The sequence below is a fragment of the Hyaloscypha bicolor genome (assembly GCF_002865645.1).
Source record: "Hyaloscypha bicolor E unplaced genomic scaffold K444scaffold_16, whole genome shotgun sequence".
In the NCBI taxonomy this organism is placed as follows: domain Eukaryota; kingdom Fungi; phylum Ascomycota; class Leotiomycetes; order Helotiales; family Hyaloscyphaceae; genus Hyaloscypha; species Hyaloscypha bicolor.
The window spans coordinates 1,141,818-1,169,065 of record NW_020194518.1 but is presented as its reverse complement, the minus strand read 5'-3'; the positions used below and the strand labels follow the sequence as shown (position 1 = coordinate 1,169,065).

The 27,248-nt window shown below is 41.6% G+C and overlaps 9 protein-coding genes across 9 annotated transcripts; 7 read left to right on the top strand and 2 right to left on the bottom strand.

Annotated features, from left to right (window-relative positions):
• Window positions 1-166: 166 nt before the first annotated feature.
• K444DRAFT_519486 (uncharacterized protein) lies at window positions 167-2,883 on the top strand (the record flags this gene model as incomplete). The annotated part of the gene is made up of 3 exons (XM_024873956.1): window positions 167-302; window positions 359-413; window positions 468-2,883. 3 exons carry the CDS (start codon window positions 167-169, stop codon window positions 2,881-2,883), a joined length of 2,607 nt encoding a protein of 868 aa, XP_024742405.1.
• A 366-nt stretch (window positions 2,884-3,249) lies between these two features.
• Window positions 3,250-4,625, bottom strand: K444DRAFT_553510 (GroES-like protein). Its single transcript, XM_024876621.1, has 2 exons — window positions 4,419-4,625; window positions 3,250-4,361 (listed from the first exon to the last, which is right to left on the bottom strand). The coding sequence occupies exons 1-2, from the start codon at window positions 4,562-4,564 to the stop codon at window positions 3,395-3,397; spliced, it is 1,113 nt and encodes a 370-aa protein (XP_024742404.1). The 5' UTR covers window positions 4,565-4,625; the 3' UTR covers window positions 3,250-3,394.
• Window positions 4,626-4,907: 282 nt separating this feature from the next.
• On the top strand, window positions 4,908-5,892 carry K444DRAFT_581689 (uncharacterized protein; the record flags this gene model as incomplete). Its single annotated transcript, XM_024877754.1, has 1 exon — window positions 4,908-5,892. The coding sequence occupies one exon, from the start codon at window positions 4,908-4,910 to the stop codon at window positions 5,853-5,855; it is 948 nt and encodes a 315-aa protein (XP_024742403.1). The 3' UTR covers window positions 5,856-5,892.
• A 295-nt stretch (window positions 5,893-6,187) lies between these two features.
• On the top strand, window positions 6,188-7,510 carry K444DRAFT_553504 (3-hydroxyisobutyrate dehydrogenase-like protein). Its single transcript, XM_024876620.1, has 3 exons — window positions 6,188-6,279; window positions 6,344-6,519; window positions 6,579-7,510. Exons 1-3 carry the CDS (start codon window positions 6,246-6,248, stop codon window positions 7,359-7,361), a joined length of 993 nt encoding a protein of 330 aa, XP_024742402.1. The 5' UTR covers window positions 6,188-6,245; the 3' UTR covers window positions 7,362-7,510.
• Window positions 7,511-8,643: 1,133 nt separating this feature from the next.
• Window positions 8,644-11,161, top strand: K444DRAFT_553503 (uncharacterized protein). The gene is made up of 2 exons (XM_024876619.1): window positions 8,644-10,050; window positions 10,103-11,161. Exons 1-2 carry the CDS (start codon window positions 8,887-8,889, stop codon window positions 10,895-10,897), a joined length of 1,959 nt encoding a protein of 652 aa, XP_024742401.1. The 5' UTR covers window positions 8,644-8,886; the 3' UTR covers window positions 10,898-11,161.
• A 240-nt stretch (window positions 11,162-11,401) lies between these two features.
• Window positions 11,402-12,749, bottom strand: K444DRAFT_608084 (short-chain dehydrogenase). Its single transcript, XM_024879304.1, has one exon. It carries the CDS (start codon window positions 12,515-12,517, stop codon window positions 11,516-11,518), a length of 1,002 nt encoding a protein of 333 aa, XP_024742400.1. The 5' UTR covers window positions 12,518-12,749; the 3' UTR covers window positions 11,402-11,515.
• Window positions 12,750-13,106: 357 nt separating this feature from the next.
• On the top strand, window positions 13,107-13,540 carry K444DRAFT_625072 (uncharacterized protein; the record flags this gene model as incomplete). Its single annotated transcript, XM_024882475.1, has 2 exons — window positions 13,107-13,281; window positions 13,332-13,540. 2 exons carry the CDS (start codon window positions 13,107-13,109, stop codon window positions 13,538-13,540), a joined length of 384 nt encoding a protein of 127 aa, XP_024742399.1.
• On the top strand, window positions 13,480-14,673 carry K444DRAFT_181755 (uncharacterized protein). Its single transcript, XM_024870817.1, has 2 exons — window positions 13,480-13,976; window positions 14,068-14,673. The coding sequence occupies exons 1-2, from the start codon at window positions 13,643-13,645 to the stop codon at window positions 14,298-14,300; spliced, it is 567 nt and encodes a 188-aa protein (XP_024742398.1). The 5' UTR covers window positions 13,480-13,642; the 3' UTR covers window positions 14,301-14,673.
• Window positions 14,674-16,274: 1,601 nt separating this feature from the next.
• Window positions 16,275-16,741, top strand: K444DRAFT_608082 (uncharacterized protein). The gene has a single exon (XM_024879303.1). It carries the CDS (start codon window positions 16,365-16,367, stop codon window positions 16,725-16,727), a length of 363 nt encoding a protein of 120 aa, XP_024742397.1. The 5' UTR covers window positions 16,275-16,364; the 3' UTR covers window positions 16,728-16,741.
• Window positions 16,742-27,248: the final 10,507 nt, after the last annotated feature.

Genomic DNA, 27,248 nt, shown 5'->3' with positions numbered 1-27,248 from the left:
TTTCTCCAACATCAGACATCAACCTCCAACGTGTATCTCCAACAACCAAACAATAGTTGAGGTTGGAGCATTGAGTCAAGGAGCTTTGCGTTGAATAAGCAAATGCCATCATCTTGGACGCGATTACACGCCAATCAGAGCCCGCCACCGAGCCGCGGCACTCTCAATGCTTGAACAGGAGCCTCTAACCACAGGTCAGGAGACTGCACAGGGAAGTGGGAAGAAGCAAAAGAGATTTCTGTGTCATCGGTGCCAGAGAAACTTTGCTCGGTTGGAACACCTGCAGCGACATGAGCGAATTCGTAGGTCTTCCTGACTTCAGGGGCCAGAGGAAACCTTGCTTAGTGTGTGCCTGCAGATACCCAAGAGAAGCCGTTCAGCTGTACCTTGTGTGACCACCATTTCACTAGGAGGTACTTTGACTTCCAACCTTAGCAGCTATACTTTAGGTTTTCTGACCTTTTCAGCGACCTCCTCATACGCCACGAGAGGCTCACTCACAACAGAGATGCCTCCTCGAGAAACCAAAGGCAGGATCGAGCTGGCGGCGATAACCAAGAACCTGCTCAGTCCACGGAGAAACGCAGGAGGATAGCATTTGAGAACTCGATCGAGAATGATGATGACCACGGATCACCACAAATGGGCAATCCAATGAACTTCCACGGCGTCTCCTCACCAACCAATACAGCTCTTGATGGGCCTTCAAACTCAAACCAGAACGATGAATACTCCCTTGCTGCTTTGTCGATGGCAGCAGAGTATTCTGCTCTACAAGGCAATTTTGCAGCCTCGCCGTTTCCGACACAGATCATACCGCAGGGTCCCAGTATGGCTCTTCAAAACGATCAAATGGCGACTCCAGTAGACTCTCTTCAGGGACCATATGCAAACCAGTCCCAAGGACTGGGGTTTGAAGACTCATTGGATAGTCTTGCTGCTTTTCTCGACAACGATCTACTGTCCTCGTACCACTTTTCGTCCTTGATCAGCACGGAGCAGCCAATGGTTTACTTTTCACCCGAATCTTGGACGAATGCCAATGATTTTATGCCTCACTCTGCTGTTCAAGAGGCACCTCATTTGATCCAGAACAATGATCAATCCGAAGAGCCTAATTCATTCTCACGCTTTGGATCACGGCTACCCTCGTTGCAGCCCGAAGAACGAGCCGTTCAAACTCAGCAGCAAAAGTCAATGAATCGTCCATTCTCTGAGCTTTCATCCGAAGACAGGCATAATGTCACAGCAAAACTTGCCGACTTCGCCTCGGTGGTGCCACCTGGCTTCCAGCTCCCATCCCGTCTAGCTCTCTCACGGTACATTGCAGCTTATATCAACGGATTTCATGAACACCTTCCATTTCTCCACTTGGCCACAATGACGATAGAAGGCTGCTCACTCGAATTGATCCTTGCAATGGCGGCTGTTGGGGCTCAATATTGCTTTGAAGGAGAGAAAGGCGTCGAGCTCTTCAATACTAGCCAATCAATTGCTGCTCAAAGAATTCGACGGAGGGACGCCAGACTCGTCAGCTTTCATCGACGAGCTGGATCAGAGGTTTCTTCAACCACCAGAGGCCCTGAAGTATCTTCAAATACAGAAAGTCCTGCGATTGATTGTTCTACGTCTGGTCCTCTGGGGCTGCCATCTGAGGCCGATGCCTCTGCTACGTTTTCCTTGGAAAGAGAAGATCTTATCCAAACGGCTCAAGCACTGTTGATCTTGATGGCCATGGCAACTTGGGCAAAACACAAGGAGATCCTTCGGGAAGCCCTTGCAATTCAAAGTATCCTTGCGACCCTTATACGAGATGATGGGCTCCAAAGTCAATCACTTCAACCAGATATCTCATGGGAAGACTGGGTACGATTCGAAACAACGAAGAGAACGAAATTTATAGTATTCTGCTTCTTCAATCTTCACTGCATCGTTTACAATATCCCACCACTCATTCTCAACTCGGAAATCAAATTGACTCTGCCATGCAGCGCTTCGGAATTCAAGGCACCAAATGCCATGGCATGGAAAGAAGCAAGAAGGAAGCGAACCCAAGAAATCGAATTCCAGGAAGCGTTTCGACGATTATTTCTGCGAAAAGGAAGACCTACAACCGAGTGGAACTCTTCACTGGGAAATTATGTTCTGATTCATGCTGTGATCCAGCACATCTTTTTCGTCCGACAAATTGCCAAGTATCGATTTGATAGCCCTGGTGAGCTTACTCCGGAAGAGGTGTCGTCACTAGAGAATGCCTTGAGGAATTGGCAGCTGGGCTGGAAACGAAATCCGGAATCGTCACTGGATCCCATGAATCCAAATGGACCTGTGGCATTCAACTCCACAGCACTTCTACGGCTGGCTTATATCCGTTTGAACGTGGATACTGGCCCCGGTCGTGCACTGGATACACGTGATTCCGCTCAGATTGCGAATGCTTTCCGAGACAGTCCGCCGATCAAGCGCACTCCAAAGCTTGTGCGTGCCGTCTTACATTCAGCTCACGCCTTGAGTGTTCCGGTCAAAATTGGCATACGGCTGGTAGCAAAGACCCAGACATTCATCTGGTCGATTCAACACTCCCTGTGTTCACTCGAATGTGCTTTCTTATTGAGCAAATGGCTCGAGGCTCTATCATTACCAAATCCTGAGCCACCGATATCAGACGACGAACGAAGGATTAGTTCACTAGTAAAGACGATGCTGGACGAAACAGAGTTTGCAGTCCCTGATGGTATGTCACCGCCTGTGATGAACAAATGTCTCAGTGCCGGCGTCTTGCGAGTTTGGGCAACGATTTTCAAGGGGGCGCAAACATGGGCGATTGTAGATGTCATTGGGAGCTCCTTGAATATCTACGCCGATATGTTGGAATCTTCTTGATGAAAATATGTACCATCTGGGAATATCATGCCACAAAATACATACATCACTACGAATATCACGGCATAAAGTGACAGGATTAGAGAGCATTTGGGCCCTTGGCATCCCCCAAGGCACAATTTAGGGGTTGAGCCCGCTGTAAGGCCCTATGACTCCAGGCCATGCGCCCTAAGCAGAGCTCAAGAGGCGCTGTGAGACATTCGCAAGGTATGAGAAGATCTTCAGGGGTAAATAGCGCTTTGACGCTAAATAGGTAGTTGCTATGGCTCTTTAGCGAGACGTCCCTTGTAAGTACTGGGGAGAAGCCCTAAAAAGGAGTTGCACCCCTTGCCCCCGTCTTATAGCGTGCTTTTAGGGCAATGGCCTGGAATTATAGGGCAATTTAGTGACTGAGTGCGCTAGAAACAGACGCTAAAGTGCCGTTAAAACACAAATGCCCTGGTTTTACTTTATGCCGTGACCTTCATACAATTCAAATCTCCTTCACGTCCCGATGAATTGATCAACTATCCTATTTCATTCCCATATCAATAACCAATTTCCCTCCCGCTCCCTTGTCATACGCGCTAACAAGCTCATTCAAACCCTCCAAGGGAAACTTCCTCGTTATGGCCCTAACCCCTTGTGCCGCACAGAACTCAAGCATCTCCTTCAGTACCCGATTACTCCCAATCAGACTCCCCACCACAGAAATATCTCTGAAAACCAGATCCCCTGCATTGACATGAAACCCTGCGTTTGGGAAACTGACAACCACGCATTTTCCATGATTCCGCAGTAAAGCCATCCCGTAATCAAACGCTTTCTGGCTTTCTGGTAAGATGATCACGGCGTCGAGACCGATTTCTCCCGGCTCCGTTTTACCGTCTTCTTCGGCAATCTGTTTCTTCACAACTTCAGCATTCTCAACACGGACATCGATAATCTTTGCACCGGTGTTAAGAGATTTGGCGAGTGCCAAAGGTCTATCAGCGGCATCCATTCCGAGGACTTTGTACCCCATTTTCATCCCGAACTGCAGCCCAAGATGGCCCAGTCCGCCACCACACCCCGAAATACCTACCCTTTGCCCAGGCTTCAATTCGCATCTTTTTAACGCCGCATAAACAGTCAATCCGGCACACATGAGCGGCGCTACCTCCACCGGCGTCAAGCCATCTGGGATCTTGGCAACTTGTCTCTCATCCACAACCGCGTACTCTCTGAACCCGCCATCTGAATTAATACCATGATTTTTAGCATGCGGGCAATAGACTGAGAAACCTGCGGGATCGGAGTCCGGCCAGCCGTCGTGAAGGCACTCGAAACATGTGCCGCAAGGATGGAAACCGCGGCCCGGGACTCCTACTCTATCTCCAATCTTAAAGCTGCTAGAAGGCGGCGTTGATAGTATCGTTCCGGCAAACTCGTGGCTGCCGATATGAGGGAGGGATGGGGGGTGAGGTGCCATCTGGCCAGAGGAGAGGACGGCGTCTGTGCTGGGTTGTTGTTAGTGGCTTCTTTTCGAATTGTAGTAAGAACTGCTTTTTGCTTACTGGCAGTACGATGCTGCATCGACTTTGATAAGTAAATCATGTTCTGAACTTGACTTTGGCAGAGGGGTTTCACGCAGAGCGTAAGGTGTGTTGAATGCATCGAGGAATTGGGCTTTCATTCTTTCTGGGAGCTTTGGAGTTCCCATCTCGGCTTTTATTAAATGATACTAGATACGAGATTTCTGAGAGGAAGTGGCTGGAGTATAAAGATATCTAACTATTTGGGTAGCGTTTTCAATCATATGGTCTACTTAAGTGAAATGAGGTTCGAGAACCCCGCTTTCAATGCGGCCGCTGACAGGAGGCCCCACAGTGGGGTATTAAACCCCTGTAACCCCTGGACGACGATCGGATAGGCTTCCGAGGTTCTCCAAATCTCCAATCGAGTATGGGGTGGTGGGGGTTTACACGAAACACTTCAAAATATCTGCTCTACTCTCACAAAAACCACGCGTTGGAACTCAAATATTCTCCTATTATTACAGAAAAATGGCAGAACATCCGTCTCTCCCACCTCCGGCTGAGAACCAGATATATGTCACCATCTCAGCTCTCGAAGGCGGAAGTTTAACACTCCCCGAATCCCTCTTCATCACCGACGCAGACCCTCAGAAACGCACCACGGTGCCCTCTCTCTGCTTTCTGATCCGACACACCTCCCCCGAATCCAACAAAACAACAAACCTAGTCTTCGATTTGGGCCTCAAACGCGATTTTAGTAAATACACAGAAACTCAACAACATCACATCGCTCAACGCCAACCTACATCTACTTCCCCTGACACTGGAGAGAGCTTGAGGAACGGAGGCGTCAACCCTGAGGATATCGGGGTCGTGGTGTTGAGCCATGTGCACTGGGACCACATTGGTACACCATCTGACTTCCCGAATGCAAAATTCGTGGTAGGGAGCGGGACGCTGGATTTATTGGCCAACGGAGGGGGGTACTTATATCCTAAGGAGTTGTTTAACCACGATGAGCTCCCATTCGAACGGACGTACGAACTCCCGCCAGTCAATCCGCAATCCACGAGTGCTGCGAAGCAACAAACTGAACACAAATGGGAGAAATTACCAGCTTTCGATTTGCATGTTTTGGACTATTTCGGGGATGGGTCAGTGTATATTGTCGATGCTCCAGGCCATCTTTTCGGACATGTCAATTTGCTTGCGATGATCGCTGAGGGGAGGTGGGTTTATCTTGGTGGGGACTGTTGTCATGATGTGAGGATTTTGAAGGGGGAGAAGGGGGTCGCGATGTACAGTGATGGGTGTGGGGGGTTGAGAAGTGTGCATGTTGATACGGAGGCTGCTGAAGGCACGATTGGAGCGATTGGGAGGTTGATGAGGGAGGTTGAAGGCGTTGAGGTGGTGGTTGCGCATGATGGGGGTTGGAGGAGGGCGAATGGGGGGAGGTTTTTGCCTGGGGCTCTATAGACTTACTTCAAACCGAGGATATACTTTTTAACCTGGGTTCTCACCTTGTTCAGGTTTCTCGATTGCTCCTGTCACGCAAATAGAATTTGTGACGCGTGCTGAGATTGGGAGAACGAGCCCCCCTCGCTTCTCTCCAATTTGGAGAACTGCGGGGTATTTTTCATTGCCGCTTACCCCTCAATCAACATGTTCGATGCGGATCACTATATCCGACCCCACTCATGATCAAACCTACTGAAAAAGAAAATCAACAGCAGTCCTGTTGAAAGTTTTACCTGGAAACCAAAGCCACTGACCCTTTCTTCCAATCAAATACCTATATCGAAATATTCGAAAGCTCCTTGAATTACCGCGACTTGCTTCGAAAGGGTTTAATATCGGCTTGTGAAGATGGCTTCACCAGCGAAGACAGTTGCTTTCATAGGTAAGTATTGTTCCATGTAGTGTGTGAATACATTGAAAGATGGCGAACTAACTCTTGGTCTTAGGCCTGGGTGTGATGGGATATCCCATGGCCGTGAACCTCCGCAATGGACTAAGCCCCGAGTATACACTACTCATATGCGACGTAAACAAAGAAGCCATTTCAAAGTTCCAAAAGCAAGTGGCGGGAAAAGGTCCAGTGAAAGTAATAAACAATGGCTTCGAGGCGGCGAACTCTGCTGTAAGTTGGCCCACTATGTGAAAAAGGAATATCCTAGAAACCTGCTAACCGGGCTTCAGAACATGGTCATCACGATGTTACCGAACTCCCCAGCTGTAAAGGCAGTCTACCTTGACACGAAAACTGGAATTATTTCCGGCGTGGAAGCAGCAGCTGCATCCTCCCCCGAAAAGAAAATCATCATGGAATGCGGAACAATCGAAACAGCAACAATCCTCAAAGTCGCGAAAGCAGTGACCACAAGCGCTAAAATCAATTCCTCCTCTGGCTCCTCAATATCTTTTGTCGACGCTCCTGTCTCTGGCGGTCCTATGGGAGCAGAAGATGGAACGCTGACGTTCATGGTTGGTGCGAATGATAAAGCTTCGTTTGAAGCAGCAAAGGAGGTGCTGGGGCATATGGGCAAGAAGGAATCGATCTTCCACTGCGGGGATGTCGGTGCTGGCACTGCATTTAAAGTGATTAACAACTACCTCTCGGCGATCACGTCCCTCGCTGCTTCCGAAGCACTGAACATCGGTACTAAAATGGGACTCGATGTCAAGCTTCTCACGGATGTGATCAATGTGTCTGGGGGACAGTGTTGGGTTACTAGTAAGAGTAATCCTGTGCCCGGTGTGCAAGCAAATGTACCGAGTTCGAGGGGCTACGAAGGCGGTTTTAGGCTAGAGTTGTGTACAAAGGTGCTGCAGATGGGGAGTGAGTTAGCAGAGATGGTGGGCGCAAGGACGGTTTTGGACAAGCCGACACTAGAGGCGTTTAAGGAGGCGAGTAAAGATGAGAGGTATCATGGAAAGGATGCGAGGGTTGTGTATAAGTGGTTGAATGAGAGTGAGAGATAGCCATGTGTGAGGAAAGAGAAGAGATGTTGAAGGGATGGAGGTGGAGGGTTAGCTGGCAGTATGTATGCATTATTCAGTCTCACCATGGTTTCAATGAAAAGTATGAATTAGTTCGTGATCCGAAGTACGGAAATGAATACACTGAAGAGAACCTTATCAAGTTATTCACATCCGGGAGGAGATTTGAACACGAATTACTTCCTTGTTTCACAGGTTATACACATGAAAGTAGCCATGTCTTTCGTTATGTCAAGCGTCCCGAAAACAAAATTTGAAATGCAGTTATTGGGGCTTATGTTATCGAAGCGGTAGGGTTGTTTCCACAAACTCAAGTGAGCTTTTACGAGAGAATAGGGGTAACGTCGCGTGAATCAGCAGGATGCCCATCCCATTCAACGGCAGTGGCTTCTGCATCATTTGCACTGACCTCGATTCACACACTTGGAATCATGAAATGGCTTCGGAGCCATGACTCGACTTTCAAGTATAAAAGTGGGCTCCTTCACTCTCGTATCCCTTCTTTCCTTCCACATTACAAGATTTTTTGGAGTTCCACTTCCAGCACGCCTTGAACCTAACACCCAGCACAGTGTTCAACACAATTTGCTTCACCCATTTTTGCTCGGCACTTACTCTTGGGCCAGGGTTTGGTCGTGCACGCTCTTGGTGTGCTGAGGGATATGTCGCTTGCGTTGCACTTTTCAAAACGGAAAAGGAAAAAAAAAAAAGTTGGTTTGCGCTCCTGTTAAGAGTGAGATGTATAATAGCTCTCTTGCATTGGGGTTTTCAAAAAGGCGAGTAGGGGATACGTCATTTGCGCTGCTCTTCCAAAAGCATATGTAACATAGGTCACTTGCGTTGCTCTCGAAAATTAAAAACTCAAATAAGATTATGTTGCCTTTCAAACACAGAGAACACCGAAATTGAAGGTCAAAGTACCCCTCTTGTGCTAGACAAAAACAATGTTAATGATTTTTCATTGTCCTAGGTCGAAGTTGTTTATCTCCCAATGATCCTGGACTTGTGGTATTTTCAAAGTCTACTACTTCGGATCTCTTACAAACTCCAAAAAATACTCTTTATTTTTCACAAGAAAGGTAATTTTAAAGTCCAACTTTGACTGAAAATGAGTGGCGCCTTTCTGTCCGGGAGTCTCTATCGAGGTCATCATATCGTGTTGACGTTGTCAGGGGGTTTAGCGAGGCAAGCCCTGAACGCCAAGGCTAGAAGTGTGGCTGGATCCTTGCACTCGGGAAGTGAGGTCTTGTACCAACATGTCATCGGCGTTGAAACCTCACAACAATCCGGTAGCCTCTGGACAATATACGCAAAGGCTCGAATCAGCCGCTCAATATACATATCATATACAGCCCAGCTCGGTTTCTGGCACTATTAACAGTGTGTGAGCCATGGAAATACGCCCAGACTCGACCCGCTGATTCACCTCGATCCCTGGACGGATCGCCCAGCCTCCCCTCGAGAACGAAGATATACACTCGATTGTTGTCGAATTGCTGTTGAGAACATGCTAAGAAGCCAACTAGGCGATACGCTGCACCCTACAATGGGTCCTGGAGATGGAGACGCTGTGGAAGAGAGTGGTGGAACACCTGGAAGAAGGACAGCCTCACGATCACCTTCGAAAGCGCGCTCCCTCTCTGATGGCGGACCTCCTACTTTGTCACCATCTCCAAAGTTTCGAGAGCCAGAGAAAAAGAAATCCCAGGACGACAGCGCACTAAGCGACAATCCTACAACTCCACGGCGGCCTGCCTACCCATTGCGCGGTCTTTCTTTGCAGATGCCGGCACGGGATCTGATGTCGCCCAGCAACCAGGCGTATATCAGTCGCGTTCCTTTGTCACCAAAGCTGGACCATTCGCAGACGTATGGCTCGCCCTCCAGCGTCCTCCCCAGAAGATCTCGGGGCCTAGACTTTTCGCGAGCAGCAACGAATCTCCACCATTCAACATTAGCAGAGCAATCTTCGCCAGACTCGTCGCCTACCATCGGCGGCAGGGCGATGAATATACCCAACAAGAAGAACGGGCTTCACTTCTCAAGCAACTCAGAGTCGATGAACAACAATTCTAGCTCCCTATGGTCGACTATGGCGAACGCGGATAGGATGGTGGTGTCGAGCTCACTCGGAAGCGTGAACATGCTGGGTTCGGAGTCATCAGGTAGCAGCTCGGACGAGGACGACCTCATGGATGCTGACGATATCGACGACTCTATACTCTCGACTCCACAAATCAACAAGATGAGCGGGCCCTTTAGTACAGCGCAGCCTAGTCCTGGAAACGGCTGGGCAGGGCAGTCGCCTGCTGTGAGCAGCCTCATGAACTTCCAGCGAGCAAGGCTGCGACATGGCAAGAGCCGAAAGAGCTCGAGCAGCGGAAGTGGAAACTCGATGGCCAGCCCCAAGTCGAAATCCCCGCCGACTATGCGAAGTCTCGAGAACATGAATACGGGTTACTTTGGTGGCAGAGAGATTGGGGATGGACTGAAAGCGCGTAGGGAGAGTATAAGTTGGGCGGCGAACCAGCTACATATATCTGGGAGCGAGAGCGATGATGGTACATTGAAGTCTACCTTGGAGAATGTGGATGGCATGCCTATTACGCCTGGTCGTGACGGTCAAAGAGGGGTCATTCGTAGGCCAGTGACCAGGAGGGGAAATATGCTGGTATACACTCCAATCTATCTATTTATTGCGAAGGTAAACTGATGTCATATAGCCCAAGACGAAAGGCTTCGCACGTATACGAGCAGCCCTTGCTGAGGAAAGCACCCCAATTGAGACCGAGGTTCGTCGCGAGGCAGAAGTTGTACGCCTAACTCGCGAGAGCGATATGGAGCTCGAGCCCACACGCCGCCCCTCCATGTCGACCACAACCACAACCCACTCTTCTCCAAGCTTAGGACCTGTCACGCAGGACTCACTTGGGGGCATATTAGAAGATGAAATAATGGAAGATGCCAATGCGGGACTCTCAAGCAGCTTCAAGCAGCACGCCATGCGAAATTCGAAAGGCAAAGAGTTCTGGGAGACTTTCACAGATGATAATAGTCGTACCCCACCACCCCCATTCCTCCCACGAGGCTCATCGTCAGGAATCAGCGAAGAGATATCCCTAGACTCACCATCCCTCTCCACACCACCACTCTTCCCCAGCCAGCAAACCGCTAGTAGTTCCGATCCACAAACATCCTCCCCCTCCAGATCCGCAACACCACAACCACCGACTGCTCCTACCGCAGCAGAAATCACCCGCAAAGTCAACAACAAACGCAGAAGAGACGACGACTTCGACCCGACGAGCTTCAAGAGGAGAGCAGTTAGTCCAGGCATGAGTGTTCACAATAGTCCTGTGATGCAAAGCCCGATGCAGAGAGATGTCACGCCGTGGGGTAGTCGGCCGCCTAGTAATGGGGAGGCGAGCAAAGGAAATGCGAATGGGGCGATGAAGAGGGTTGGGTTTCAGGGGATGGTGGATACTAATGATGGCTTGATGAAGATGAGCATTGAGTGATTGCTTGGTTTTGGGTTTATCAAAGGGTGGCGCAATCGTTGCTAGTATGGTGGAGTCGTTGATACTGCTGAGTAGAGATACCAATCAACATATCATAATCCATCTTCTCTCGCGGAAATCGTGAAAGTCGCTGAGCCTGGTGTGTTGGCGTGTCCTGGATTAGCAAGTGCGGTCGATCCTCTGTACTGCCCAGGTCTACGTAGTACGCGCAAAGTCCTCAACGGTCTGGAAGGAGGTCCTCCTAGGAGGACGTTAGCAAGCCGCCTCTAACACTAATTAGTTGTTCGTTAGAACTTAATTGAGATAGCTCGGAATCCCGAAGGTGAGTGAAGGGGGAATAAGCTGTTATTTAGATTCTTAAGGGATACCGCGAGGTCGCCTGTAGTCCGGCTCGATTTCGGAGGGGGGGGGGGGGGGGGGGGGGGGGGAAGGGAGGTTAACAAAGTCTGTGCGGTTTAACTGACCATTTTGGCACGTTGTGCTTTAGACTGATAGTGAGAAGGAGGGGACATTTAGAAGCGCATTTTGAATGCCAATAACGTACGAAGGAGGTGAAGGGGAGAACATAAAACAAAAACTCCTAATTGCTCATAGACCTCTCCACTAGCTCGCTCCACTTCACAACTCATCCTCCAACCCTACCAATTTCAAACTCTCTTTCCACAACTGTCCCTCCTTCGCTTCATCATAAGCCCAAACCGCATACCCCGAATCATATATCCCCGTCTTCTCATCCCACGGCCCAGTAAAAGTCCCACACTCCTCCACATACCTTCCTCCCTTCCCCTCCAACTCCCCAGCAATAGCAGCCCAGACAGTAGTCGCAGCTCCCTGTTCTGAAGTCTTGGCTATTTTCAATAGTGTAGTGTCTTGCATCATAACGGCTTTTTCTTCGGCAGAAATATGTTGAGCTAATCCGGTAGCTACTCCGCCGGGATGGACCGCCCAGGCGTGGAGGCCGCGAGAGCCGTAGCGACGATCAATTTCGTTGGCTGTCCAGAGGTTTGCGGTTTTGGAGGAACCGTAAGCAACCCATGGATTGTAGTTCCCTTCCAAATTCAAGTTCAAAAAGTCAGGTTGTCCCAGGCGGTGACCAACGGAAGAGAGGAAAATGGCTCGGGAATTGAATGCTGGCGTTGATGATGCCAATAGGGTGGATTTGAGAAGGCTGAAAAGGAGGAAGTGAGAGAGATGATTGGTGCCAAATTGTGTCTCGAATCCGTCTTCTGTACGGCCTTCGCGGGTGGCCATCACACCGGCGTTGGCGATGAAGATGTTGAGTTGAGGGGATTGGGAGAGGAATTCTCTGGCGCAAGCGCGGACGCTGGAGAGGGAGTTGAGGTCGAGTTTTAGGAGGTGGACGTTGCGTTGGGTGACGAGGTCTCCAAGAGCGATTTTGGCTTTATCGATGTTGCGTGCTGTGAGGTAGAGGATGACTCCTGTAGTGTGGAGGGCCTTTGCTGTTTCGATACCGATGCCTGAAGAGCAGCCAGTGATCAATATGGTTTTGCCTAGGAGTTTGGCGCCGATATTCTCGTCTTGGATGATTTGAAGAGCAGTTGGACGAGCGTCTCCAGGCCCTTGGGGGTTGGCATGAGCTGCTGCGTATCTTGAAGACATAGTGTTTGAGGAATGATTTAAGGTTTAAGAATGATAACAGACGTGTTTGTATAAAGACAGATTGATGACTGGAGTTTGAGGAAGATGCTGATGCTGTCTGTGAAAGAAAGATACAAAGGAGAGAATAACGAAGCGCCTCCGGACAGTACGAATTGAAAGTCTGACTGTCAGCAATTCCGATCGATAAGCTCGATTCTGCCGGGGTATCTAGAACGGTTTACTCACTAAAGGCCCATTCGGCCGCCGAGACGTCACTGACACTCTTACAGCTTCCCCTGGCCATTTTAGCGGTAATCGACTTGCATGCGCAAGAACGATGAGGCTTTCCCAGTTCGGGCTAGTGCCGTAATCCAAGTGCATACCCGACAACAACGTACTCTCGCAAGGTAACACGAGAACTGGGTCCTACAGTCGACGAGAAGGTTTTTCCAACATCACCGCCTCCTCAACATCATACTACGTACAGTTGCAGATACCCCGAGCGTCATACACTTGCATACATCGACGGACAAGTCCAAGGAACGAAAATAACTTCTACATCAGGTATTGAGTTCTGTGTCACCAAAACTCCTATATCCGCATCACAAGCATGGGTCCGCTCCCTGAGATCATGGAAGCGGCGAGAAACATGCATACTGCACCGATCATACTCGAGCGTATGCTACCGCAGACGAAGATCGATACTCCGGATGACGATTGGACTGGGCAGTCTAACCAAGCTGAAAGGAAGCGGCGGCAGAATCGCTTAAACCAGAGAGCATACAGTAAAGTCTTCTAAGGGCTACTCTGAAGTCTCGTGACTGATACTGTTCAGGAAAGCGTAAAGAAGCGCAGCTCTTGCAGGCTCACGTACAGCATACCTCTTCAACCAACTATCTTGTCGAATCTGTCTTTCAGCCAGCCAACGAAGGTTATAGAGCAGCCCAAGCAATCAAGAGACAAGAACAAGCAATCGACCTTGACCCTGAAGATACAGGCCCGTGGCAATCATTCAGCACTGCCATCGCATCAACCCAACCCTAAGTTTCCAAGTTGTCTCAAGTTGCTGTACGCTTCTGCAAGTCAGACTACGAAAAGGCAGACAAAACGATCAGACAATTCCAAAAATGGATTGCCAGGAATCACATGACCGGCTCTCCAACAGCTGATCAGGTCCTAGTCTTGATCAAGTTCAATATCTTTCGAGCACTATGTAACAATGCCTTGATGCTCGGGTTTCCAATAGAATTTACCATGGAAGATAACGCATTGTCACCTTTCACTCCAAAATCGGAATACGAAAAATATTTGACATCCCCCGAGAGAATTTTGGAGATTCCTGAAAATCTTCGTCCAACTGCTCTGCAGTGCGAGATACCTCATCATCCTTGGATAGACCTATTACCAGTGCCGAGGATGCGAGATAATCTCATACTAGCAGAGGACACATATGATGGTTTCGAGCTGTGCGAGGATCTCTGTAAGTTCTGCGTCTCGCTACTCGTGGCTCATTATGATCGACTTCTTCAACATCATAAAAAAGGTATGCTGACTTGGAGATCTTGCTACAGGTGGTTTATTCAACAGCTCAAATTCAAATCCCAGAAATGGCCTTATCATCTGGGGTGATCCTTGGGATCCAGCTGGCTGGGAAATGACGCCTCAATTCTTGAAGAGATGGGCCTGGACCGTGGACGGCTGTACCGAGTTATTGCATTCGACAAACTATTGGCGACAAAGAAGAGGAGAAAAGGCCTTGAGATTCGAAAAGGTGTTTTCCGGGTTCATTGGTGGGGTTCCTTGACCCCACACGAATCTACCTCGTACGCATGGCGAGCGCATACGCTCGGTTAGAGGGCTCAAGGTAGAGAGTCCGTTCTCTTGTCCGGCGGAACGAAACTCATTTCCGAAAAGAGGTAAGCACGAGTTCTTTTCATACATTAGCAAATTCATGCTATCTAGATCTGAGATCGACGTCCCGAAGCGACTTACTCCGAAAACAGACACCGAGGCACGCTTCCAAGAAGTTGCCTGTCCTAAGGTCCGCAATTTCATGCTACTGCCACTTGTGACTTTAGTTCGGGTCGATATTCTTATTTTAGAATACCCAGCTTCCAAGGGCCACCAGAATCCATGACGCCGCCTTAACCCTAAAACCAACATCAGGGGGGGCTCGCGCCCGAAACTGCCAAGATCTGTAGCACCTCACTATTGCTCCTTTTACCACAGCCTCGAAAAAGATCTAGATGGTATTCGCGTTTTCACTCTTGGGAACAACTTAACTGGAATGAAACAACGACGAAAATCGCAGTTGAGTAGGAGTCTTGGCGGGCCCGACGATCTCCAGGGGTAGGTCTACTTTCCAAGAGGAAGAGTCTACCAGTTGAAGCCAGTAATGGCCTCCTTCTGCGCCACCTCTTGCTTTTGCAGACTGGTGGCTTCTAGAATTTGTTTCTTGGTTCATCAGTGCTGTTTTGCATGCGGCAATTGTCATCACCTTGAAAATCTATGACGGGAAAGCTTTGCACAATGGCCTTGGAGCATCACAATCAACAGATTGATGTCTCTTTTTGCGACAGTTTCCGAAAAGAGCTTTTTATTCCCCGTTGTGGAATGCATTCGACAGCTGGAGTGGGCCTGGTTCGCTTGCAAAGGAAAAATCTTAGTGGACTTCCAGACCATTGACAGAGCCAGATGAGGAAGCTTTGGAGGGCTGCGATTATGGCAACCTCGGAAACTAAGGTGGCGTTAGCAAACCTAGAAATCATTGCTCTGAGGCTTATTGTTATCAAACATAGACATCTGGCATCACTAGGAGCTATTGTAACACTTATTGCCCTTCCACTATCCCCAGTCACAGAATAAAGTATCAGCTATGAACCGCACTCAGTAAACATCAGTCATCTCCCTGCTACCATCCCACATACCCAGGAATATCTATCCCCTGTCTTGGTTGATTTTCCATCTAACGATAACCAACTCTCAATATATTTGCCCTCCTGCTTTCTGGGTATAATGCCCTTGGCTGAGATATGTATAAATATTAACATTCCTACAGCTAAAATCCCACTTGTGCATACTTCTACAAGAGGTGCTTTCTGCAACGGTCTGTATACACCGGTATACCAGATTGTTCCATGCATAATGCCAACCTGCTCGACGGGAAACTGTACCTTTCCACTCTATCCGAACCTTGGCGTCTGCTTTCGGAGTGCAAATACTACTAATTCCCTCAATACCACCTGAGAGAATTGCGCCCGAGGTCTCCCAAATGGGCTTAACGTCAGCAATAATACAGTGCTTCAACTTACACCACTCGCTATTATGGCGATAAAACGTGGTTGAGACAGGTTTCCATCGGGCTTCGTGATATCCTGTGGCCAATTACTGATGTATTTGTCATGTATCGAAACACTGCGTTCGAGTTCGCACACATATATTGCATCCAAGAATGGAACACCCGCGCAATTAATAGCCAACTCTCTTCTAATATGACGGGCCACTGGTCAAATTCCAATTCAACTCTACCCTCAGCGACATATTTGGGTAGAGTTCACAGGGGAAGACAACTCGCCCGGTTACAAGCTAACGGCACCTGATGATCCGGCAATCTACAACGTCTCATCGAACGCTATAATTGCCCTTACAACAATCTCGGACACAGTTCTAGTGGGAACCTATACGCCAGGTAGTGCTACCGTTTACAGCACAGACACGGCTCGAGCCCTTGCTGCTTTGATCAACACTGGAACTGAGATCTCGGAATTTTTGACACCATCATGAACAATATTGCAATCAGTCTGTCAAACAAATACGTGAATTCACGCCCTTTTGGCCTTCTCCTTGTGAGAAGCCCCTAAAAATACTAATGCACTTCTCATCCAGCATACAGGAAAACAACGACTCAGGCAAATTCATCCAAGGACTGAACACCAAATACGAAACTTTCATCAAAGTCATCTGGCCCTGGCTTTCCCTCCTCTTCCTCCTTGCTCTTCTCAGCCTCTTGTTCCTCATATTCACAATTCTAAACAGTAGTCGGGACAGATCTCGGATCTGGAAGAGCTCCAGTTTGGCGACTTTGAAAGATCTTGATGCGGCAGCTCACTTCGATCTGGGTGAGTTGGATCGTATCTCGGAGCTTGACGGAAGGGCTGAGAATATCATTGTTATGTTGGAATGTCAGGAAGACGGTGGATGGAAGCTTGTCAAGACAATCAAGCAGGGATAGTAAGGGCGACCGCACTGCAGTTGGTCAGCAAGTGGACTCTGCGCTGATCGCCGCTTCTAGCAGTGAGTATGCTCAGTACACCAGTCCGCCAAATTTTCAATATCGAATCAAGATCACGAACCGAATTGCTTCAACTCTAATGACGAGGTGAGATGATAATGTTGAGAGGTTGGTTTTTATGTACGAAGATCACGGCATAAAGTATCGGGAATACAGGGCATTATTTTATGAAGGCCACTAAATGCCCTGTAAGGTCTTACTTTAATCTCCCTGTAGCTAGTCCTAGTCCCCTGTAAGCCCCTATCCCTTCGTCCGGTGAGACATGGTCCGTACTAGCGGCCGCACTCGATTATCCCTTGTTAGGTAAGAATACAACCGTCTCCTCCAATCAGGCTATCCGCATGATGCGGCCGCTAGTACGGACCATGTCTCACCGGACGAAGGGATAAGCTTACTAAAAGTGCCCTGAAGGCTCAATATGGGCTTATGCAGCTTGACAGGTACTAAACGCCCCCCAAACGCCCATAAATATAGGCGAGTCCACTAATTAGTAGCAAGTAAAGGGGGAGTAATTAGCCCTAATATATACCTCTCCATATATACTTGATTCTAAATTCTAATTCTAATTAATTAGAAAAATACTTTATATCTTTTGTTACGAGCACAAGATCTAGGGCCTGGAAGGCGTGGTTAGACTGTCTCTATTTCGACGATTCAAAGCTAAAGAGAGAAGAGGATCTCAAAGGAGCCTCGGATCTAAATAATTGCGAGCTATACACGGGCCCACGTACTAGCTTAAGCTCGGAGTCACGTGCAATAATCAGGTAACTACAGATGCCTCGCTCAGATGCCAGATGCCTCTCTCAGCTCTAGTCTAACCCCTACTAGTACCGTATATCGTAATAACCGTAATATTACCCCCCCCCCTCGAAATAAGCTCGTTCCCGAGCTTTGAAAGTCCCTGTCCAATTCTCAAGTTATAGTCACGTATGAAAGGCCAGGGCCTTTTATATGTAACTTGCAAGGATTTCCGTCCGTATTATGCGGTTCCGGCAGTATATTATTCTTAGTACAGTCTAACTAATAGGGAAGGTTCTGGGGCGGTCCTGGCTATTCGGGGTTCTTGTTATGGAAGCTCTGAAAAGCCAGGGCGCTATTACTTAATAAGGATGCGGGATACTACTCCGGATCTAGATCCCATCCTTTCTACTAGACTCGGTACTTAAGCTTCCTACGGAGCAGCTTTACTACTAGTACCTCTTGAACTTCGTATTCCGTTTCCCCGTCTTATAGTTCTAATAACAGAGGCTCCGGATTCGCTTGTCCGGGAAAGAAGTTACCTAGATCCTTATATAGCTTCTCTATATAGAATACCGAATATATTCTTATTAATTCCGGAAACTTAAGCCTAAAGAAATATCTTATTTATTTCAGGATTTTATATGGTTCTTCTATTTAGTAAGCCAGCTTATGGTTTGGACGGTCGTTTTTCTAGTACTTAGTAGTAATTCATATCTTGTCTCCTACTCCGAAGTTTACCGGTCGGTAGTACTTATTAGCTTGGGCGGTATAATATTCTTATACTTATATTATATTCTCCTATACTCTTTACTATAATTTATAAAGCCGTATTACTAGGGCCTTTGTTTCTTACTTATTTAGCTCTTCCTTTAGGATATCTAATTATACTTGAGTTTTCTAGTTAAATAATATCTATAGTTTATAGCCCTTTTTTATAAGAAACGGGAATTAGCTTATAATTTCATAAACCAGAGCTATCTACTAGTAGTTAATTATTACTACCTATTTGTCCTAATTATCCTAGTAGTAATTCATATAGGGATATAGCTATTAGTTAAAATACTAGTTAATAATCTTTATCTAGCTATTAGTTTAGGGATAGTTAGTAATTAATAACTTGAGCTTTATACTAATATACTTATAGAACTCGTTCCAGAAATCCGATATAAACTAGGGGCCTTAATTAGATATTATAGTTTCCGGGATACTAACTTAGTAAACTATATAGGTAAAAAATAGAGATACTAACTCTTTAGCTATTATTATATCTTGGACAGGAATTATAATAGGGTATTTGCCTAGGCAGTTAATAAAGATTACTATTATATTATACTTATTCTTATTTTCTAAGTATTTCTTGAAATCTACTAATATATATTACTAGAAGTAGTTAGGAACTAGTAATAAATATAAGAGCCCTGGTTTCTTATTTCTAGAAATATGAGATTATTAATAGGTATAATAGTTATTCTTATACTAATTAATATCTATATCTTGGCCTAGCTAGTAATAGTAGACCTAAAGAAGCTATTAAAGCTTGGCTTATTCTAGGTATCATATTAGGAACTATATATATATTTCCTAAATAAGGGTAGTATATAGAAGTATCTCGGGTATTATTATATTATTAGATATAAATAGTTTACTATATTATAAGAGGAGGCTATTTTATAATATCTAAATATCTTTTTTCTTATTTCTTGCCTTATCCTATAGCTTCTCTAGCTTTAGTAATTCTTGATTCTTGCTTAATAGCTTATTTACTAGCTAGATATTATTATACTAGGTTTCTTCCTGAGCTGGGTTTATAAAGGCCTTAATTAGAACTAACTAGAGATCTTATATAATATTATTATTAATCTTTTATTATAAGAAGAGAATTTGGGTCTAGTAAGCTACTATTATCTTATTTTAGGTAATTATATCCTTATATTTCCTATTTAGGGTATTTGCTCATTTATTTAACTTACTTATCTAATATATAAGCTTGAAATAGTAGCGGGAAAAGTACTTTATCTAGTAAGCTTATTTTACTAAAAGCTTCTTTATAGTTATAAAATACTTAAGAGTTTAGTAATCTGAGTAAATTATAAAAAGTGCCTTTTATAGGCCTTCTAGTTCCGCTTGCTATTTAATTAAGAAAAGAATAATAATAAGTATTTCTTTATTATAAATATTATAGTTTAGCTTTACTAATTATATAGTCTTAGAAAAAAATGCTACCAGGTACTAGAGTCTTATCTAAGAGTCTTATTATAAGAGAATACCGGCTATAACTCTATTTAATATATCCGTCTTAATTATAGTAAAAAAATTCGGGTTATAGTAATATAGAATTAGTACCGAAAATATAGCTTGCTTTAGTTTTATAAAACTTTCTTAATATTAATTTATTTACTTAAATAAAACTTTCTTATATATTAGAGTTATTAAAAGCTTTATTATATAGCTATAATTCGTAATAAAATACTAATAAAAGTTATAAAAACCTAGAAAGTTTTATATTTCTTTAATTATTTTTAGTAATTACTAGTCCTTAATAATTACTATCTTATCTAGATTTACTTTAATATCTCTAGTAGAAATAATAAAACCTAGGTACTTTATATAAATAATCTTGAATTCTAATTTCTTAATATTTACTTAAAGGCTAGTATCTTATAATTACTAAAGGACCTTTTATATATGATTTTTATATTTTAGGGAATTATTTAAATAAATTAGAATATTATTTAAGTAAGCTATATAAAAGATATTAAGGTAATTAAAGAAAGTATTATTTATATATTTCTAATATATAGTAAGGCTATTAGTTAGGCCTTCCTAAAGAACTTTATACTTATAGGCCTTATATCTCATATAGAATATCGTGAGTTCTTCTAATTCTGGATTTATTTAAATCTAATAGAATATTTACTAAATATCTAGTTTTATATAGATCTTAGCTTGAGCTAGCTATATGAGAGTCTTATAAATAAGGGAAAAAAAAATAATTTTTCTATATTAAGTTATTTAGCTTATAATAATTAATATAGAATTAGAGAGCTTTATTAGCCTTTTTTATAAAGAGAATTAGGGATATAAAAGGGAACTAGCTTGGCTTAATAAAGCCTTATTAGAGGTTCTTTTTAAGGAAATGCTTTATTTCCTATAGCTTATAAGTTAATTATTAATAAAGCGAGAAATACCCTAGGCTTTCTGGGCTTTTAGAATTATTAATCTAAATCTTATAGTTATATAGTTAATATAGGAATAAGATATTTAATACTTTCTTTAAGAAAATATTTATAAATTCCTTAAACTTCTCTAGTAAGACTCTTACTAATTACTATAGCTTCGTTTCTTTTGGCTATTATTTACCCGAAATAAACTTATTTTCTTATTATAATTCTAGCTTTTTATTAATCTTAAAAAATAATATTATAAAGAAAAAGTTCTTTTTTTTATAGGTTTATCTAGAAAGCAGCTAGTAAGATACCTATAATATTAACTATAGGCCTCGACTGGCTCTTATAGCTTTTCTTTAGATAGTATGGTTTTAATATTTCTGTTTCTGGCTTAGGAGAAACTTCTATATTTCCTAAGGCTACTTATATTTCTCTATAGTATTAAGCTTAATTCTTTTACTATATATGGCTTTCTGAGCCCGGATTAGGAAAAGAATAAGAGGGTTTTCTCTTTATAAGCTAAGGTCTTTAGAACTTATTTATAGCTATAGCTTTATTTTTTCTATTTATATTTTCTTAGTACTAGTTACTTTTTCTAGGTTCCAAGTTCTTATATATAGTAATTAGGACTTTATCCTAACTTTTCTTTCTAGGCTAATTATCTAGCTAGATTAACTTTCTATTCTTATAATTAATTAGAATACTAGTATTTATAAACTATTATTATCCTAAAATTATATTATACTTTTCTAGTCCTATAACTAGTATAGGTATTAGGACCTTTTATCTATTAATTAAGAGTATAAGCTTAATATAGTAAGTAATAGGCGTGGCCTGCTTACTATTAAACTCTCTTATATTATAGGATAATATTAATTAAATAGGCTTAATATTTAGAAATTATTTAATTATTCTTATAAACTTGGAATTAATAAAAGTATATTTATTTACTTCGGTATTAATAAGAAAAGAAGTCTTAATACCTAATTTATTATTACTAATTATATAAGGAAGTATAAATGTTTTATTTTTTAGTAGTTAGCTTAAATTAATTTTTATTATATTTATATAATATGATTTTAAAGAGAAAACTTCTTTTAGAAATTCTTATTTCTCTATTCTATATTCTTGGATAGCTTACTTATAGTAAGTATTACTAGCTTGGCTATTAAGACTTGCTTTATATATTTAGTTTTAGGCTCTAAATAATTTCTAGATATATAACTAAATTTATTATAGTTATAGTATTTGAGATCTAAGAATCCGGGCTTCGAAATAGTAGGCTTATTTATTACTAGGGTCTTAGGAGCGGGCTTTATATAAGGAGTGCTCCCTGAACTTGGCTTATTTATACTTTTATTAGCTTTTTTAAATGCCTGGTCTTTCTTTTTATAATAAGCTCGGATTTGCTAATTATTTATAATATAATATTATATAAATTCTATAGTATAAATAGCCGGGTTATTATAGTATATAGCTATGGCCTCTTAGAGCTTCTAGATAAGCTTGTTATTTAAGTTATCCTTAAGGTTTTATAGATTAATATTTTTGTTTATTATATGCCTTAGAAATAAGATATAGAATTCCTAAAAGATCTAGCTTTTTTTTATAAATAGCTTTTTAAAAGCTTACTAAGTATTATATTTCTTATTTAGGTTATTATATAGCTTCTTTAGGTAAGTATATAGTTCTTTAATAGTCTCGTATATATATTAACTATTCTAGTTTAGGCAGGAAGAGATTAATATAAGAATATGGCTATTTATATAACCGGAAATATAAATAATCTTAAGGTTTTTTATTTAATAAATATTAGAGTTATTATAGAGCTTATTCTTAATCTAAACTAACTAATTATTAAAGGTAATACTATTCTTAGTTATATCTTTAAAGATGAGAGAATTAGGGAGTTTAACTAAATATTTATTTTCTAGAATAAAAGAGCTAGTTATTTCTGCGGGCTATATAATAAGCTTCTTAATAATAGCTTTATTCTTTTATAGGACTTGCTTGGTTTCTCTTAGCTAATTATAATAATTCTCGCTATAAGTAAGAATATTATATATTTTTAGAATTAGCTCAATAATTTCCTTATATAAAGCCTCTGGGCTTTAGAGCAATTCTTAGAAGTTTGCCTTTAATAGGACAGGTCTCTTTTTTTCTTGGTTCTCTAAAAAAGAGTATTTCTCTTACTATAAGTATTAATGGGATATTCGGACTTTTTAGGAGACTTAATAAGAGGCTCTGGTCTATCTTCTAGTAATATACTAGTAATATCTCGTACTATAGCTTCTTCTGACTTGCCTAATTATTCTGGGACTTGCTTTCTTATAGGTCTTTATTTAGTAATAAGATTACTAGCCTATTCGCTTACCTAACTAATTTAGGGCTTTCTTGTCTAGTTATTCTAGGGCTTTCTTTTATTCTAATATTAGTTAACTAGTACGGAAGTAGCTATAGTATATTATATCTATATTTATTAAAAATTAATTGAGTGAGTATTATTTAAATCCTCTATAGGATTAAGAAGTGTGCGAGCTTTAAATTATATTATAAGTATAAGATCTAGGGCCTAAAAGATATAGTTAGACTATTTCTATTTTAATAATTTAAAGCTAAAGAGAGAAGAGAATCTTAAAGGAGCCTTAAATCTAAATAATTACAAGCTATATATAGGCCTATATACTAGCTTAAGCTCGGAGTTACGTATAATAATTAGGTAACTATAGATGTTTTATTTAGATACTAGATACCTTTCTTAGCTCTAGTCTAATTTTTACTAGTATTATATATTATAATAATTATAATATTTTTTGCTTTATTTTAGTTATTATTATAGTTACTTTTAGAAGTTTATTTAATTTCCCTAACTTATTAGATAGCTAATTAGAGCTCTTCTTTTCTCCTAATTTATTAGATAATAAATATACTAAAGCCGAAAATAAAGAGAATATATAGTATAATTTACTATTAGATTTGGATAATTTAGATAATAATTCAGCTATACTAGTTCTTTTATTTGCTTTATTAATATTAATTAATTTTATACTTATTATTCTTGAGCCTAAAAAGTACTTTACTAGTACTAGAATTAAAGCTATTTATATACTTGAGAATAAGAAGTTTTTAGAACAAATTAGAGAAGCTATAAAAATACCTAAAATAGCTCTTTATTAACTTATAGCTATAGCTAGGAAATATAAATAAATAGAAAATAAAAAAATATTTTTAGAGATCTTTTATATATTTAATATACTAAGATCTAGTTAACTTATAATCTTTTCTGAGGTAATTAAGTATATTTTAATAGTTATTCTTTAAAATACTATTATAAAAGGCTTTTCTTATATTATAATTATAAAAGAAGTAAAAAAAGAAGGCTATAAAGTTATATCTAGAACTATATAAAAGGTTCTTACTTATATAAGTTACTCTTAGTATAAACTAATAGTTAAGCCTGGCTTAAATAATCTTAGTAAAGTAGAGAAATTAGCCTAGTACTTAAAGCGAAAATATTAAATATTTAATTATTAGAAAGATATGATTTTTATAAATAAGACTATTATCTAATTAGGAGAAATAAGGGAAAAGAAATATATTTGGAGATTACCTAGAGAAGTATATAATAAGTATTATATATAAAGAAAATAGAAAGGATTTTCTAAGTTTATATTTTAGGGATTTTTCTTTATAATAAAAAGGGGCCTTATTATATATAGGAAATAAAGACTTTATAAGAGAAAAAAGATTATAAAGCTAATCTTAATATAAGGAATTTATTAATTAAGAAGGCTAATAAATAAAAGTAGGAAAAAAATAAAGGAAATAGCTTAGGGATTAGAAGAAGGCCTATAAGAGGGCTTCTAGAGAAATACGAAAAGTATAGAAGTATAATAAGAAAACTAGTACTTTTATTATAAAGAATAAACGAAGAGAGATTAATTAGTATTAATACTAAAAGAAAATTTTAATTAAGAAGCTCTTGCCCTTTATAAGGAAATACTAAAAGAATTATCCTAATATTATTATATAAGAGAATAATATAGGACCTTATAAATTATATTATTAAGGAAAGATTTATAATCTATAGAAGATTATGAAATTACTTTAGCTAGGAAACTTATCTAATCTTAATATAATTAAAAAAGCCTGGTTTTAGATAAAAAAGGAAATTACTAAGCAGGAACTTACTAGTAATAGAAAGAAGCTGAGAGTAAAGTAAAAGAAGTACTAAGAAGACCTTCCCTAGAGTAAGATTTAAGAGTAAATTATAGTAATTCCTAATTATATAAAGAAGATAATATATTTAGAAGAGGGAAATAAGTATAAAGAAAATAGGAATAAGGGCTAAGAGAAAGTAATTATATATTAGATAGATAGAATTAAACTAATTAAAAAATAATTGAAATTAGAGGTTTAGTAAGGTAAGCCACATTTCAGGGGACTCTTATAGGGCTTATAGGGGGCTAGGACTAGCTATAGGAAGATTAAAGTAAGACCTTATAAGGCATTTAGTAGCCTTTATAAAATAATGCCCTGTATTCCCAATACTTTATACCGTAATTTTCGTACTTGATTAGAAGGTCTTGGGATTAGACTAGGCTTGGTAAAAATACTTTTGGTATTAATAAGGTATTAATACTAGATGGTATTAGTTAGGTATTACAAGAATCAGTATATATTAATACCGAATTAATACTTAGCCTAAAATTATCTCTTCCATTTATTATTTAATATATAATAATATATTTATATATAATTTCTTCATTTTCTAGTTTTTCTATTAAAGGAATTACTTAATATTATTAATAAAAGTTAATATTATCTAAATTTTAAAATAGCCCTTGTATTCGGTGAATTTAGTATCATATTCATATCTCTTATTAGAATGCTTATTATAAGCGAGCCTCACGAAAATCTCAAAAGCTATTTTTTGCTTAAAATAGCCGCATTGAGACGAGTTTTAGTCTAAACTATAAGATAAGTAGCTAAATAGAAAGCCTAAATTAAGTAGAATATTTACGCTACCAAAAGTTTTCTTATAAGGGAAGTGGTTCTAAAGTTAATTGCAATTAAAGGGGGGAATTAGGTTCCGGGAATCAATACTTTATCAATAGTATCGATACTTTACGATTCTGGCATTAATACCTATTGATACCAGAAATTAGGTATTTCTGCCAAGCCTGGATTAGACCGAGGGGAAAAGGAGGAGGAATAAAGGAAGGGGGTTTGGTAGCAAAAGGAGCTGCATATCTTCCGCCGGGAACGATAGGGAAGATGTTGCCGAATTTTTGCGCGAGAAAGGGGTGGTTGCGGCCTGCGACGATTCAGCACTTCCACGCAGTGCAGGCTGGAAACCAAGGGCTTTCATGCTCTTGGGCTAAGACTGAATCACGACCTTCGACGTCGAGACCCCGACGACGCCGTCGCGATCACCTGCGAGCGATACCCACGATCGAGATCCGAGAAAAAAATTTCACGATACAACCCTCTACTTTCGACCTCCTCTTGTATATCGTAACTCGTTCAAATACATACCCACGACTGGAGGAAAGGGCCGAGCGAAAATATAAAGGGGAAAAAGGCGGGTTATGGTTATGGTCTACGAGAAGGACAGGGAGGATTTTGGTTAGATAAGAAAGGGAGCCGTGAACAGACTACCGGGAATACTAGTTAATGTCTGGATATACAACTATTTATACGCAAGAGGGGGCCTGGGATAGGAGGACCTGAGGCGACTACTGTCTGTCTAGAAAGCCTTTTGCGCGAAGATATACGTACGAGATAGAGGGACCTGGGGTATTTGTTTGTTTCTTTCTGAGGCAAGGAGCCGGATACCTGTCTAGGGAAGACTATGGGTTATAATGGAATATGATATGGAAGTGGGGGGGAGTTTTGCTAGTTTCTCCTCTTAAAAAGCTGACCTGCTGCTTTATATGGGCCGTCTGGTCTATATAAGCCGTGCTATATAGTTGAAAACTAATAAATCACGTTAAAAGGGGAAAAAAAGGAAAGAAAAAAGGGGGTGGTTGCGGTGGCACGTTTAACAAGTTGAAGAGGTATGGCAGGTAGACGGTGTGGGGGTTAGTGGAGAATGGAGGAAGATGGACATTGAATGGTTACGGTGCATTTCAATTTAAGGTAGATGTTTTTGAACATGTATGAGATCAATGAGTTGTGAGACTTGGTGCTCGGCATCCTTGCCCAAAGGACGGTCATGCCTTTAGAATTCTATTATTTCATTGTACGCACCTTCTGCGGAAGCAACAAACCCTCCCATTCGTAGTCAAATTAGACCAAACGTCCGTCTCATGTAACACATCACATGCTTCCCACCAACTCAGCTCTCCGAACTTCAGCAGCCATTTCCCTCAACAAAATCGGCACAAAACATCCCCTCAAATGCGCCACCGTCTCTCTCAACTTTGCAACTTTGCAAGGGGTGGTACCAAACGAACTTTAGTCCAGTCCCACTGTTCAAGCTTTTCCATGAAATTCCAGAGGGGGCAGCCCCACCATAAGGATACGCCTTAGGTCAACAGCTTGAGTTGCC